Source organism: Cantharellus anzutake, assembly GCF_015039405.1.
Source record: "Cantharellus anzutake strain C23 chromosome Unknown EI90scaffold_7, whole genome shotgun sequence".
Lineage (NCBI taxonomy): Eukaryota > Fungi > Basidiomycota > Agaricomycetes > Cantharellales > Hydnaceae > Cantharellus > Cantharellus anzutake.
Window position 1 is genome coordinate 300,871 of NW_024066957.1, and position 15,243 is coordinate 316,113.

The 15,243-nt window shown below is 45.3% G+C and overlaps 8 protein-coding genes across 8 annotated transcripts; 6 read left to right on the forward strand and 2 right to left on the reverse strand.

Annotated features, from left to right (window-relative positions):
- On the forward strand, positions 1 to 435 carry EI90DRAFT_3117883 (uncharacterized protein; the record flags this gene model as incomplete). Its single annotated transcript, XM_039063037.1, has 2 exons — positions 1 to 95; positions 144 to 435. 2 exons carry the CDS (start codon positions 1 to 3, stop codon positions 433 to 435), a joined length of 387 nt encoding a protein of 128 aa, XP_038920685.1.
- A 1,248-nt stretch (positions 436 to 1,683) lies between these two features.
- EI90DRAFT_2888795 (uncharacterized protein) lies at positions 1,684 to 1,926 on the forward strand (the record flags this gene model as incomplete). The annotated part of the gene is made up of 1 exon (XM_039053979.1): positions 1,684 to 1,926. A coding segment is annotated over one exon (243 nt), but the record flags the coding sequence as incomplete, so codon positions are not given.
- Positions 1,927 to 2,157: 231 nt separating this feature from the next.
- On the forward strand, positions 2,158 to 2,613 carry EI90DRAFT_2893251 (uncharacterized protein; the record flags this gene model as incomplete). Its single annotated transcript, XM_039054003.1, has 1 exon — positions 2,158 to 2,613. A coding segment is annotated over one exon (456 nt), but the record flags the coding sequence as incomplete, so codon positions are not given.
- EI90DRAFT_2908481 (uncharacterized protein) lies at positions 2,599 to 3,054 on the forward strand (the record flags this gene model as incomplete). Its single annotated transcript, XM_039054325.1, has 1 exon — positions 2,599 to 3,054. One exon carries the CDS (start codon positions 2,599 to 2,601, stop codon positions 3,052 to 3,054), a length of 456 nt encoding a protein of 151 aa, XP_038920688.1.
- A 414-nt stretch (positions 3,055 to 3,468) lies between these two features.
- Positions 3,469 to 3,783, forward strand: EI90DRAFT_2908568 (uncharacterized protein; the record flags this gene model as incomplete). The annotated part of the gene is made up of 1 exon (XM_039054336.1): positions 3,469 to 3,783. A coding segment is annotated over one exon (315 nt), but the record flags the coding sequence as incomplete, so codon positions are not given.
- A 9-nt stretch (positions 3,784 to 3,792) lies between these two features.
- EI90DRAFT_2895236 (uncharacterized protein) lies at positions 3,793 to 3,942 on the forward strand (the record flags this gene model as incomplete). Its single annotated transcript, XM_039054014.1, has 1 exon — positions 3,793 to 3,942. A coding segment is annotated over one exon (150 nt), but the record flags the coding sequence as incomplete, so codon positions are not given.
- Positions 3,943 to 4,527: 585 nt separating this feature from the next.
- EI90DRAFT_3039261 (uncharacterized protein) lies at positions 4,528 to 5,467 on the reverse strand. The gene is made up of 4 exons (XM_039058929.1): positions 5,221 to 5,467; positions 5,032 to 5,115; positions 4,928 to 4,982; positions 4,528 to 4,871 (listed from the first exon to the last, which is right to left on the reverse strand). The coding sequence occupies exons 1-4, from the start codon at positions 5,294 to 5,296 to the stop codon at positions 4,784 to 4,786; spliced, it is 303 nt and encodes a 100-aa protein (XP_038920691.1). The 5' UTR covers positions 5,297 to 5,467; the 3' UTR covers positions 4,528 to 4,783.
- Positions 5,468 to 13,227: 7,760 nt separating this feature from the next.
- On the reverse strand, positions 13,228 to 13,858 carry EI90DRAFT_3117885 (uncharacterized protein; the record flags this gene model as incomplete). The annotated part of the gene is made up of 3 exons (XM_039063038.1): positions 13,228 to 13,299; positions 13,360 to 13,574; positions 13,630 to 13,858. The coding sequence occupies 3 exons, from the start codon at positions 13,856 to 13,858 to the stop codon at positions 13,228 to 13,230; spliced, it is 516 nt and encodes a 171-aa protein (XP_038920692.1).
- Positions 13,859 to 15,243: the final 1,385 nt, after the last annotated feature.

The window sequence follows — 15,243 nt, forward strand, 5'->3', positions numbered from 1 at the left end:
ATGTCAATTTGTATTCGCACCATCTCTTATTCATCGCTCAGAAGGCAACCGCCATTTAGCGGAGGCGATACCCAACCAGCGGCACAAGCTCCAATGTAAGTACAATTTAATGTATTTGGAACTGTCTGATCAACATCTCCCAGGAGTCAGCCACCAGTTCAAAGGGTGGTGGGGTCCTTATCCCTTCCAACCCACGTGGCAGATGCTTCATTGAGGAACTTAATGACTGCTCACATTATTCAATTGGAGGCCCGAATCCGCGAGCATGAAGCTGCTGCACAACTCTCCTCCATTGAGTTGGACGCTTTTGAGTCCGAGGTCAATGAATTACATGTGCAGAACCAGGAGCTACGAGCAATGAACGAGGAGCTACAAAGAAAACTGGATCGTACCCTCACCACTTTACGTGGTGTCATTGAGACGCTTGCCTTGTAACTTGTTGCCTTATGTTTGTTCCGACCCACTTCAATTGAATCCAGTCTTGTGACGGCGTTCCGCCATCGTTCTGCCATTACACTTCTGCTCGTCCTAACCGTTTCGCCGCCCCTACGTTCCCTCACATTTGTGGAGTCCTCTGCAAAGCATTTGCATTGGAGACAACCCACGATTACACCTCTTTAGTTCCACGTCCTCCCTGACCTTAAACTGCGTTGTGCCTGTTGTCGCTTCACCTGAGTCCATTGGTTTTTCGTCGGTGTCCTCTTCAAAGCCCCTGCATTGGAGACAGTTCACGATTGCACTCCCTCGGCTCCACCTCCATCCTAACCTCACGTTGTGACTTAATTTCTTGCATGCTGCCCTGCCCCTGAGTGCATTGATCTTATTCGTTGGTGCCCTCAAGGATTTTTCTTTGGGGATAACCCTTCGAGCTTGCTCCTTCGGCGCTGCACACCTCAGAGGATCACTGGGACTCTTACTTCACTCCATCATCATTGCCTCTGGGACTTGTCCCTTGTTTTCATCGTCAGTGTCTGTGACAAGCACCACCGAGCAATCTAGCCCATCGGTCCATTGGTCCAACACCCACCGCGGTTCATACGACGCCTTTATTATTCACAATACCCTCCTTTATCCTGATCACCACATCGTTACAACATTATGGCAGGAACTCTACGCAGTCTTAAAAAGTCGCTCAAAGCATCAGAAAGGTATCATGCAAGAAAGCAATCTGATGGTGGGACGTTGCAGAATGAAGGGTCAAGTACCGGTTTCCTGAAGGAGCTGAGCAGCGTCCCTGGGATTGTGCCATCTCTTCGCCGATCACAGAAGCCAGGGGCCAACAATGTGGAGGCTCCTATCCACATTCCCACCAATGACCACAATGATGAACATGTGCCGCCACCCAACCCACCCGAAGAGTTCGAGTTGCCTTTCTCCTCCCCACCTACTCCATATATAGGAACCATCCCTATTGGCCTCGACACTGTGGTGGACCGAGTCATCTGCACACCCCTGGATGCACGCCGGTCTAAGCATGCTTTAAAGCGCAAGAGGCAGCATGTGCGTTGGGACAATACAGTCCTTCTGCAGCTCATAGCTGTGTACATTCAGTGGGAGCGTTTGCGTTATTCCGGATCGGGGGTCACACCTAGAGCGGATCCTTGCGATTGTGGGGGCAGCCACCTGGCACTCAAAGTTGTTTGTTTGCGGTTTGACTGCAAAGAGGAGGTCTTGCTTATTGTTTGCAGTACCCGCCCTGCTCCCGTCCAGCTTGTTGAGCTTGGGATGTTCCCATGTGCTCCATATCGCCCTTCACTGGCCGTAAGCATTGATATGTTGGAATGGGTCTCACTTTTCTTCAAGTTTACCGCCCCAAACAACTGGGCATGGGCAGCTACCATGCAAACCATACTTCAAAATCGCGGGTTTCATTTTGATGCCAAGGACTCTCTTCGTAGACATTTTGCGAATGCCCTGAAATATTACCAGAGTCTCGTTTCGTTAGTCCAAGTGGAGCTTGTTCGTTTAGCAAGAAGCTACGCACTTCCATCTCAACCTTCATCTGTGATGCTGCAGGGGCCATCTACCTCTGTCTCGCAGCATTCCGAGGGTACCGAGATTGAGACTGATTTTGACGTCACGACTCCGATCAATCGTCGCGTGTATGAGAATGCCCATCATACTCCAAACCCTAATGCTGATGATCAGCCTAGTTCTTTCCTCCGTTCTCGATGTCCCCTCTGTTTTGGTGGGTCCTATATGAAAGGGGAGGATGTACAGGCCATCATATGTTGCGATGCAAATTTCCAACTAAAGTGGATTAAAGACAAGGATCGTCGGCGTGGAATGGAGGAGAAAGTCAGGGGGAAGGATCCTGCTTTCACGTCACTGAGAACTGTATTTTTGTCTGAGGACTTTGTTCAGTTTTGGAAAGAACACGTCGAGACCATCTGCCCCACTAAAAAGTCTTCCAGGAAGCGCAGAAACCGTGAAGGGGAGGAGGTGGACATTGAGCGTGCTCCAGCTGGTGCAGATGATAGGAGGGAGTTTGGCTTGCCAGTCCCGAACTCTACATATGATGCTTGTTCTGAGTCTTTCATCGCTGCCGATGGGGAACGCATTAAGGCATCGACAGACTATTTTGCAGACACTGGAGTGATGGTGATCCTGTGTCGCCACGATATACCCCTATTCCTCGTTAACGTCCAGATGGCCGGTGAGAAACAGCACTACCTTTTCGCGCTCGTTGCAAAATTCTTTGAGCACGTCCCGGGCTCATGGCGGGTTGGAATATTGTATGACATAGGATGTCAGGGAGATCATACCCTGAAGAAATACAACATTGCTCCGGAGTGGAGATCTCGAATCGCGTGGGGTGTCTCCATTTTCCATGCATATGGTCACCAGTATGCCTGTCAGCTTTGGTACCATCCACGTAAATCGGAGCTTTGGGGCCTCACGGATGGTGAAGGTTGTGAGAGGGTGTGGAGCCAGCTGCGACAGTTGATACCAGGCCTTCGAGTTACTGGCCATTATCATCGCCTCTTTCTAATTGATGTCCAGGTTGAGCACATTGAGTCCATGAAGTCCCCTGACTCTGGAAAATGGCTTTGAGGCCACCTAAAGAGGGCCAGGGGGCGACTTAATGCAGCTACCGGTCACTCGGGGAAGAACAACAATGATCCGGTTCCTGATCTGTTGGCACAGTTTGAGGACCAGTGACGTTATTACAGCAAACCTTTAGAGCGTCAATCGAAGACAGCGGCCCAGAAGCTAGTGGATCGAATTACTTCACTGAGGACCGAGTTAAAGACCCAAGAGACACTCTATGAGGAGCTTGTTCGGACCAGGCCAGTAGATGATCCAGTTCGTCAGTTTGAGTCGCAAGAATTCATGGAGAAAGTGGTAGAAGAGATTGTAAGGCTGAAGGAGTCGTTGGCCACAAACATGTGTATGCCTTGAGCACAGGGCGATGCTGCCTTCGAAGAGCTGGAGCGGCTGAAGAAGGATGAGTGGACAAATGAACTCATCAACTTTCGAATCCTTAGGGAGCAGCTTGTTCGGAAATTGCATTCAAGACGGTTCGAACTCAACATACTTGATTGCTCAAAAGCTCACACCATTGATCAAAATGTCAAGGCCCATGTGGAGAAAGCAGTGAAGGGCCGATCATCTGCCATTGACATTACACTGCGAAAATACAAGGAGAAGCTAGAGCTTCTAAGGAGGCTTCAGACTACTTCTCCAGCCCACCAAAATAAGTATCTCCCACCTTCCCTCAGCCGTGACACCATCCTCAAGTTAGATGTAGATCAAGATCTTTGGCAAGAGTTCTTTGACTAAGAGCCCAGAGAGGGAGAGCTCCCCAAATGGGTGATGGATTCTAGTGTTCATGAGAGCATTTGCTATATGCAGGAAGCAAATAATTGCCGGTCTGAGATACGCAGACTCACTGCAGAGCATGCTAACCTCCGACACTGGTTGGCTCATGAGCATGCTGCATATGAGTCACTTTTTCGGTCATGTCAAGGAAGGAACAGCGTTGACGTGGCCTTTCTTGCTCTCAAATGGCTCCATGAACTTCACAATCTCTCAATTTCATGGCAGAATCACACCGAAGATGTCCCTTGTCCTCACGATGCACTTCCGTGGCCGGACACCACCCCTCCAATGTCAAAGGAGGATTTCTGTTCCCTTTACACCAACGTTCAATCCACCAATACTCAGTACCCCAGGGCAGGTCAAGATGATGGTGTGGACAGCGCGGATGAGGCAAGTCAAGATGATGATGATAATGATGAAATAGAGCCTGATGAGATGGAGGAAAATGGGGCTCTGGCTCTGGCTATGGCAGCATTAGATATGGGTGAAGATGCTCGCCTTGACCCAGAGAATGTAGAGGGTTTCGCAATGTAAGTTGTAATTGCTGGCCCATGGCGATTCCCACAGTGTGGCCATTTCCCTCAGTTGGCCGGGCAATTGTCTCATGAATTCAGCTCCAACTCTCACATGCATGTGACATCAAATAGCACGGGAACTCTTTCGCATTAATGAGCGGATTTGGTGCCAATCTCGAATATAACAATGTAATAATAACAATATTAACATTAATTCTGGAAACTCTATGAGTAGATATAACAATATAACAATAAACTCGGACAACTCCGCTACAATACAGCTAAGGTCATAACTGTTTGTATCCTCTAATCACGTGACATAGAGAGGGAGAAAGAGAATAGGCATCATGACAGCGGACTCGGCCTAGCATCGGGCCAGCACAGAATGTTGATTGCGGCACAGGAAAACAACGGCTGAGGGCGGGCCGGTTACAAAGAGAGTACAGTTAAGATACAACGTAATCAAAGGCGGAGTGGGGGGAGGTGGAGGGTAGACAAAAGAGGAAATGCAGCCTGAGTGGGGAGGAACAGGAGCTGAGGGCAAACAATTCACAAATCAAGTAAATAAAGGGTTAAAAAAATACACTTACAGAAAACAGCAACACATGGAAGGGAGAGTAATAACCATGCGATAACGAGAGGTAACTGACAAGCAAGTGTGAGTTAGAAGCCTGGCTGCACTGGGGAAACATACCAGTGACACCGAGCGCAAGCGCTGCGGCAGTGTGAACAGCTCCAAGTCGCATGTGCCCGACTCCGATTAGTCCCGTGAAATAAACTGGAATACATAGCAAACTATGTTAGTAGCAGTGATGGGAATGGAAGCAAACATAATAGAAAAACAATGCAATCACGAAACCGGGTGGAGAAAAAATTTGCTTACTAGACACAAGTTGAAGAACAATCAATGAAAGCACCCACTGGAAACATAATGTAAATAGGAATAAACACCGGGTCATTTGGATCTGAGACCCATGTCATCCACGTTGATGTCAGCAACATGGCAAGCGGGGCAAGCTGGCAGGCAAATGGAAGAGCAAATGGGCAGGCAACATTGTGGCTGCAGCGTGACATGCAAGACAAAACACGGAAACAATCAGTGAACATGCCCAGTACAAGCTTGGGGACCTCAAAGCGAGGACAAGAGTTTCAGATTCCACAGGAGTCAGCTGGTGGGGGTACAGAATAGTCGCAGAGGGGGATATAAATCTAATATACAAGGGAGGTACGAAATATTAATTGCTTCGGACAATACAAACAAACCGAGCCTCATACCATTGCATTGATGCCATGGAAAGTAAAATGAATTTACGAGGGGAAAGTGAGCCATGGGACATAAAGAGGACAATCATCAGGGGACAAACTTACCAGCACAGCAAGTTCAGGTCAAAGCCTGCAAAAAAAAAGTCATCAGATTTGTTGCAAAGAACGGTGTAGGAGAAATAACGGCCACACTATGGAAACCCATTATGAAAATATGCCAGATAAATCACAAAACCTCATACGACAAGTCGATATGAGAACATAGAAGGACCTGAATTTTAACGAATTTTACGAATTTTTACGAATTATTACGACTATACACGATAAATCGAAAGAAAGAAAAATAACAAAAATACTTCAAGCTTACCATCAACGAGACGGAATTCTCGGGGGAATTTATAGCAGATATGAAACCAAGAATTAGGACAATCGACCAAGATTTGACTATAAAAATAATCAGAGAACCTCCACGGAAACTACTTTCCCACGTCCGCACACATAGCAAGGATGGAAGTACCACGGAACAAAGATTCCTCAGGAACTAATGCAAAAGTCAAAGTCGTGTTTATAATAGGAAATGTAGATGTCACCCAAACGGAACCAATGAGAGTAATTATAGGGGAAACTACCCATAAACGACGGAGATATGACTAAAACTCCTGCAAAACGAGGACAATGTCTAAAAAGCAAGCGCGAAGATTAACTAGTAACGACCGAGACAAGCTTGATAGCCCATTAGAAAGGAAAGGATCTACTCTTAATCCTCCCAAATTTCCATAATAAAAGGATCATGCGTTAATGAGAAATCCAATAACGGGAATAGCGACATCAAAAGTCCGAGCTCAGGGACAAGACGATGATTGCGTAGGATCCATAATTAAAACATACAACGAAATTTACACGGAAATTATGAAAAATAGGAAACTATAGTTATGCAAATTCTCAGCCCAAACGGTCCAGCCGTTGTGAAGTTATACCCATGACGGGAATATAGGAATCCGCATCATGTGTAATGACACGTGAGGGTGGCGATGCGCAGGGAACCGGCCGTCGGAACCGAGATCCGCACTTCGGCAGATCGCGAAGACCAATTTCCGTCCAAATAAGGAAGAGCCCGGTCAAAACAAAGCACGAAAGGTGCAAAACAACCTTAGATCATGAGGGAAAAATCTGAAATAAATCACAGAAGCCCATATGAAAGAAATAAACACCCGCGCATATCATAAATCCCGAACAACTAAACGAAAACGGCTCCCGCATACGAACAACTATGGGAACGACGCACGTGATTACCGAATGTGCGCGCGAAACTTTGCTAACTCAACGAATACAGGGAAATAGGACACAACCTTAGTACCATTGGAAAGGTGGGAATAAATGGAAATTTATGATACCAAGAACGTGAGAAAACATCCAGAAATGAATGAGATACAAGGACATGAAGTTAGAAACCTGAAAACATGCGGGAAGACAGCTTCAAGAGGTCTAGAGCCCTAAATAAAATACATAAAAATATGATATCTTCGAGGACGACCTACTATAACAACGAACAATACATATGGAGGATTAGGATGTGATAATACAAAAGGGAATCAGGGAATATGAACGAAATTCACGAAAACTACTAAACTACGACGGACCATGGCGGGAATTTTAGGGAACGATGTTCTAATAAAGTAGAGAGCTATAACACATTTGTTTGAGTAATTCTTGATTACTAGCAACTTTTTCTTTCAGTTTTAAACCTGAATAATTCACTCATTTATCATTTCAGTCTCATTTTAACTAAAATATCACTAAATAAAATTGGAATAAATCAGCTGAAGGTCTCAGCACAGTCGCACGCATAGTAATGCGAGGTTTGAATTCAGTATGACCGAGTCATAGCGAACTTAATGGGAAATATGGGGAATTTGAAATAGGGAACTGCGGCAAATGCGGCGCAGACAAATTCTAATTAACCATTAAAATAGCTTAGGCGAGGAAGGACAATAAGGATTCCAGGCGCAGTCTGACCGCAGTAGACCGCAGTTCAGCGCAGCAAAGCGCAGCGGAACTATAGCGTGAAAATTTCACTTTTTATTCAGTTTGAGAAAAATACACTGTAAATAAATCCTGTAAATAGAAGGTAGAGCGTGAAAAAGGAAGGCGACCCAAGGAGTATAAAAGGGAGACCCTTTCTGCGACCTTTCGCCCCCCTCAGAGAAGTAAGAAAATAGAGTATTATTTTTCTCAAGCATTTCTGGTTGTCACTCCAGTGCGAAAAAGTGATATACAGTTAAGATTGCCACTGTAGTAAAAGGCAGCAATTAAGGAGAGAAATATTAAGTAGATATTTCAACAGGAGAGCTGGTTAACACTCCAGATTTCAAAGTGTAAACACAAAACAGTTATTTTGCTACTGTTAAAAACAAGCAATAAAATAAAGACAAAAATAAAACGAACTCAAGGGACACTCCAGACACCATCCAAATTCATTAACTGAATAGAATCTTTGAAACTTCACCAAGTAGAAGATTAAATTCAAGTTTAAATCCAAATTAAACAACGCTACACAAAATTACACCTAGACAAATTAATAAATTTCAATAAAGAAACAGCTCCGCAGGGCTCGGTTTATCTGTAAGTCAATTCCCAGGAACTTTAAAACTAACCCATAAAAATAGAATTAGCCAAAACACTCGGATTGGTACTATATTTACAATAAACAACACTAGTACACTTCCCCATCCTAACTAAAGAACCAGGGAACAGCTTGGTGGTGGTCTCGTTTGAACCTCCCAACTGACCTTCCTTCGTTCTCTCCTTCAACGGGGTTGCAGCTCCAATTGGAATAACGAACCCACCCCATTAGGCCATCATCTGATAAACTCTGTGAATACTGAACTAGCTAGGCTGAGAGACAATCAGCGGAACAATCTACAGGGGAGAGACAATTAGTGTTAGAACCAGGCAGAAACAGACGACTCTGGAGTGGAATCGGAGACTTAGCGTGGAGGGACCTTGGCCTCAGCGACTCAAGTGGAGCGCTGTGCCATTGCTGTTTGTCCATTTGGTCCTTAATTTCACAGTAGGTGAGCAGGAAGTCTCTAGGGGGCATTTCAGGTCGATTTCGGACTGAACCAAAACAAGTATGTACAAGCGCCGATATATATAATGGAGGGGGCAAAAGCACAAGGAAAACAAAGGGTACCGAATCGGAACGAAGACGTCCGAACAGGAACAAAGGGTAGAAGAAGCGGAGCGGTACCGAAGGTCATAAGGCAGGACCTGTGATACGTCTGAAAGGAGGTAGGGAGGGCGAGGCCCAGAGGGGCAGGAGGATGAGGGGAAGTGGGGATGATGACTAACTGGCTAGAATGGGAAGAAGCAGTAGTCCAAATAGGGATGAGGGGTAAACGCGAGAAATACATTACAAGCGGCGAGAGTGCCGAAGGCAATCCGCAAAGCTCGGGGGTTGCAGAGCTTACGGAGGTTACGGAGGCGGGGTTGAAAGTCTGAGGGATATTGGCAATGGTGTTTACGTAGTATGAGGTCACCAATGCAATGGACTAAGACCGAGGTGGAGTCAAAGTCCGAGGTAGGGACTATGATGGAGGCTCGGAGCAAAGGTACGAGCAGTGTCCGAGTATTAAGTACGGGACAGCGGTGGAAGGTCGTAACTTGGCGAGAGGGTGGTGGAGGAGTACCAGAGGGAGGAGAGAGGGGAAAGGTAAGGGAGAGGGAGTGGCGGAAAGGAGAGTTGTCAGGTCCGAAGGTGAGTATCGGAGTGGACGGGGGAAGCATAGGAGGGTGACGAGAGGGGCGGCGTTCGGTCCGAGGTGAGTATCGGAGCGGACAGAGATAGGGAAGGAGAGGGAAGGAGGAGAAGAGGTGGCGTGGGGGTGAGAGGAGGTGTGTTGCCAGGACCGGTGTAGGAGAAATAACGGCCACACTATGGAAACCCATTATGGAAATATGCCAGATAAATCACAAAACCTCATACGACAAGTAGATATGAGAACATAGAAGGACCTGAATTTTAACGAATTTTACGAATTTTTACGAATTATTATGACTATACACGATAAATCGAAAGAAAGAAAAATAACAAAAATACTTCAAGCTTACCATCAACGAGATGGAATTCTTGGGGGAATTTATAGCAAATATTAAACCAAGAATTAGGACAATCGACCAAGATTTGACTATAAAAATAATCAGAGAACCTCCACGGAAACTACTTTCCCACGTCCGCACACGTAGCAAGGATGGAAGTACCCCGGAACAAAGATTCCTCAGGAACTAATGCAAAAGTCAAAGTCGTGTTTATAATAGGAAATGTAGATGTCCCCCAAACGGAACCAATGAGAGTAATTACAGGGGAAACTACCCATAAACGACGGAGATATGACTAAAACTCCTGCATAACGAGGACAATGTCTAAAAAGCAAGCGCGAAGATTAACTAGTAACGACCGAGACAAGCTTGATAGCCCATTAGAAAGGAAGGGATCTACTCTTAATCCTCCCAAATTTCCATAATAAAAGGATCATGCGTTAATGAGAAATCCAATAACGGGAATAGCGACATCAAAAGTCCGAGCTCAGGGACAAGACGATGATTGCGTAGGATCCATAATTAAAACATACAACGAAATTTACACGGAAATTATGAAAAATAGGAAACTATAGCTATGCAAATTCTCAGCCCAAACGGTCCAGCCGTTGTGAAGTTATACCCATGACGGGAATATAGGAATCCGCATCATGTGTAATGACACGTGAGGGTGGCGATGCGCAGGGAACCGGCCATCGGAACCGAGATCCGCACTTCGGCAGATCGCGAAGACCAATTTCCATCCAAATAAGGAAGAGCCCGGTCAAAACAAAGCACGGAAAGTGCAAAACAACCTTAGAACATGAGGGAAAAATCTGAAATAAATCACAGAAGCCCATATGAAAGAAATAAACATCCGCGCATATCATAAATCCCGAACAAATAAACGAAAACGGCTCCCGCATACGAACGACGCACGTGATTACCGAATGTGCGCGCGAATCTTTGCTAACTCAACGAATACCAGGAAATAGGACACAATATTAGTACCATTGGAAAGGTGGGAATAAATGAAAATTTATGATACTAAGAACGTGAGGAAACATCCAGAAATGAATGAGATAGAAGGACATGAAGTTAGAAACCTGAAAATGCGCGAGAAAACAGCTTCAAGAGGTCCAGAATCCTAAATAAAATAGATAAAAATATGATATCTTCAAGGACAACCTACTATATCAACCAACGATACATATGGAGGATTAGGATGCGATAATACAAAAGGAAATCAGAGAATATGAACAAAATTCACAAAAACCACTAAACTACAATGGACCATGGCGGGAATTTTAGGGAACGATATTCTAATGAGGTGGAGAGCTATAACACATTCGTTTGAGTAATTCTTGACTACTAGCAACTTTTTCTTTCAGTTTCAAACCTGAATAATTCACTCATTTACCATTTCAGTCTCATTTTAACTAAATGTCACTAAATAAAAATGGAATAAATCAGCTGAAGGTCTCAGCACAGCCATACGCATAGTAATGCGAAGTTTGAATTCAGAGTCATCGAGTCATAGCAAATTTAATGGTATATATATAGAATTTGAAATAGGTAACTGCAGCAAATGCAGCGCAGCCAAGTTCTAATTAACCATTAAAATAGCTTAGGCGAGGGAGGACAATAAGAATTCTAGGCGCAGTCTGACCGCAGTAGAACTATAGCATGAAAATTTCATTTTTATTCAGTTTGAGAGAAATACACTGTAAATAAATCCTGTAAATAGAAGGTAGAGCGTGAAAAAGGAAGGCGACCCAAGGAGTATAAAAGGGAGACCCTTTCTGCGACTTTTCGCCCCCCTTAGAGAAGTAAGAAAATAGAGTATTATTTTTCTCAAGCATTTCTGGTTGTCACTCCAGTGCGAAAAAGTGATATACAGTTAAGATTGCCACTGTAGTAAAAGGCAGCAATTAAGGGGGGGGGGTGTTGAGTAGATATTTCAACAGGAGAGCTGGTTAACACTCCAGATTTCAAAGTGTAAACACAAAACAGTTATTTTGCTACTGTTAAAACAAGCGATAAAATAAGACAAAAATAAAACGAACTCAAGGGACACTCCAGACACCATCCAAATTCATTAACTGAATAGAATCTTTGAAACTTCACCAAGTAGAAGATTAAATTCAAGTTTAAATCCAAATTAAACAACGCTACACAGAATTACACCTAGACAAATTAATAAATTTCAATAAAGAAACAGCTCTGCAGGGCTCGGTTTATCTGTAAGTCAATTCCCAGGAACTTTAAAACTAACCCATAAAAATAGAATTAGCCAAAACACTCGGATTGGTACTATATTTACAATAAATAACACTAGTACACTCCCCCATCCTAACTAAAGAACCAGGGAACAGCTTGGTGGTGGTCTTGTTTGAACCTCCCAACTGACTTTCCTTTGTTCTCTCCTTCACCGGAGGTGAGTATCGGAACGGCAGCGGTAGGGTATGACTCCAGAGGTGGAGAGGGTGGAGGTCCGGAAGTCGGGTCGGCGTCGGGTATGCATGGATATGACAATTAGCGTGGTTCATGCCAACTGAAGAAACCGGCAAACCTCATGGAACCCTACAACAAACCCGCGCCTCACTGCAATGATGAGTTAGCTAGGCCACACCCCAATCAAGGGATGCAAAGCATATGCTTAGGACTGAGGAGGGAAGGGAGGCTTGGCGGTGGTCATGGCGCTGCGCAGGTTCAGTAGAGGATGGGGTGAGGATGGGGAGACAGAAAGAACTAGACAGTTGCGAATAATTCATCACCTGATCTCGGCGTTTGCCTCCTTTGTATTGAATCTTGCCGAGGGAAGTTGCTGCCATTCAGACACCTGTGGCAAATGACAGTTAGAACATTCAATGAACGTTCAATGATGATCAGAATGCCCCACTGGAGAATGTTATAGAACGTTCAACAACCTTTTGGCCTATTAGGCACATACACAGAGCTTCTGCGTTCAATCGCTATTTAGAACGTTCACTGATTGTTTAGAACATTCAGTCGTGGTTTTAGAACATTCTAATCATTACGAGCATTCCGTTGGAGAAAGAACATTCAACAAGCTTTTGGCCTGTTAGGTATATATATATATATAGCGCTTTTGGGTACCTAATCAGGTCTCCAAAATATGGGTGACATGGCTGTGCGACAGAATGAGAAATGTCGGAAAACCGGGAACTGCTGTTGCAACGTGTTACAACGCTTTCTGAGACTGTTTTCGTTTTAACGCTCATAACATTCGCTCAAATGTTGCAACGTTTCTGGGAACATTATCACATCCCGGAGGTGTTGCAATGCCCTTCCAATCGTTGCAACACGTTGCAATGCCTTCTAACCGTGAGAACACGACCCAACACTTCCTAATCATGTGAACACGTTCCAACGATTGAACCGATGCTGTAACCCTGTGCTCAACAAGGCTCATAAAAATATCACTGGTGCCTTTCTGTTCAATTTATGCTTGCACTTGCAGAATCGCAGTATTGTGCAGGATGACACCGTACATTTTGGGGAAAACTATTGAACAGGGTGTGCTATACTACGTCTGACTGGAGTCGAACGACTTTGACGATGGAGTAGCCGCTGTGGCGGCATCTAGGTTATTGTCTGTCTGAAGGTTATGTCTTGCGGTCAGTCAACTTGAAATTGAATTTAGGATTCAAGAACTCACCCCTTGCATCACTGCCTCATTGTTGGCCCCACTTGGTTGGGCTTGACATGTCTCCTTAAACATGAGGCAAACCTGAACACCACCAGCTGGGTTTGGTGTAAGTGCAAATCTACTACCCCAGATGTCGAAGTCCGTTTTGCATGCAGTTGCTAAAACGGGCAGGAGCGATACTCGAGATGTGGAAACACCTGATTTCCGAGCAATAAACCGTGTCGCTGGAGGATTGCAGTTGAGCAACCGTGCAATGCTGCTGGCGTCGGCCCTACATACCTCGAAACACATTCGCCAGAACAAGGTCAATGTAACCTGCTACCATGGCATGCGAGATTGGGTCAAGCTCCGATGGCCAATTTTCATCTTCTGGCTGATCCTCGGAGGCTGTGGTGTTGGGTGCAGGGCTGTTTACCAGAGTGTTCAGTGGCTCAGGGGCTGCAGCGTTGGTTAGTGTGGCACTCTCCAGTTCTGGTGTCTGGTGAGGTGAAAGGGCAGAGGTGGGCATATTGATTGGGTGGAATGTGATGCTTACAAGTTTACAGTTATATACCTAGCCATCGGAATTGTCCGCAGCATGCCTACCTGTGCATGGATGTTGCAGTTTGAGATTCAATGCATTTATTTCTCAAATATAAAAAGGGTGCATGCCAACACAAATCCCGACCGTTTTCTTACATCTCTCTTTGAGGACTATACTTTCACATCAGAAGTACACTAGAATGTTGACTACAGAGCACCAATCTCAGCCCCTTCTGCAAAGTCCAAATGAAATGAATGAGCAGCGACCTTTTGATAGGATGGATGTGTCTGAGGTTGACATGCTGCGTGCGGTAAGTGTGTTGTAACAACACCAGCATTGCTTTGTATTGAGGTTCCATTGTATTGGGTTCCTATGATATTGAGGTTAAGGATCAAGAAATCGAAAGACTAAAGGCTGCACTCCAGGAAGCATTAACAGAGGCCCGATTGCCTAAGGAACATTCCATCTGAATAACAAATGAAGAACTTAGCATCGCTGAAGCTGCCTGTCTTTATGCATTCACCGAGAACGCATATTTCAGATTGCGGTTATTTCGGATCCCCAGAAGTGCTGAATGGGATCCTGAAAGACGATGGGACAAGGAATTCATTGATGAAGGCCATCTACGAGAATTTCAAGACTGGCCAATGCTGCCAAATTCTATAAGGGACAGGATTCCTGATCTTGCAGTGCAGAAAAGGGTAGGCAGCTCAAGAATCCATTGTACGCAATACTAAATTGGGTTGGGACATAGATCAATGACAGCATTTGCGAAGTATGATGTCGACTAAAGCACTGGATTCTCGAAAATCACTCAACCTGGTCAGCTGTCTTTACATTCTGGAATAAGCAAATGGGACCACTCTGTCAGAGACCAGATTCGAGACGAGGGAGTGTCTCCATAGCGGAGGGCTTTGGCCTCAGCGACTTCTGCCAAGAGCGCTGTGCCTAGTGACACATCCGTGCCCTAACTTACTGACTGGCAATCAGAACCTAAGGGGGGGTAACTCTAGTTGATTTTATTACTGGGGTGTAACCTATGTACAAGTGGGATATATATATGGTTACAGCGAAGACGGGTCCGCAATTGGCGGAGCCGAACGGAGCGGAGCTAACGGGGTTTAAACATTAGCCGACTGAATATTACCGACGAGTTGGGTCGCGGGGTTAGCGGAAAGGCAGGCGATAACCCAGAAACGGAAAGGAGGGATAGGCCCGAAGGTGGGCTCTGCAGGGCAGGCGAGTGTATTGCCCAGCGGAGGCGGGAGTGCGCTAGCGGACGTTGGAGCTGTCCGGAAGTCTTCGGGGCTCCGTACTTAGGGAGGCGTAGGTAATAAATTGAAATGAGGGGGTGGTGACCATCGAGGGGT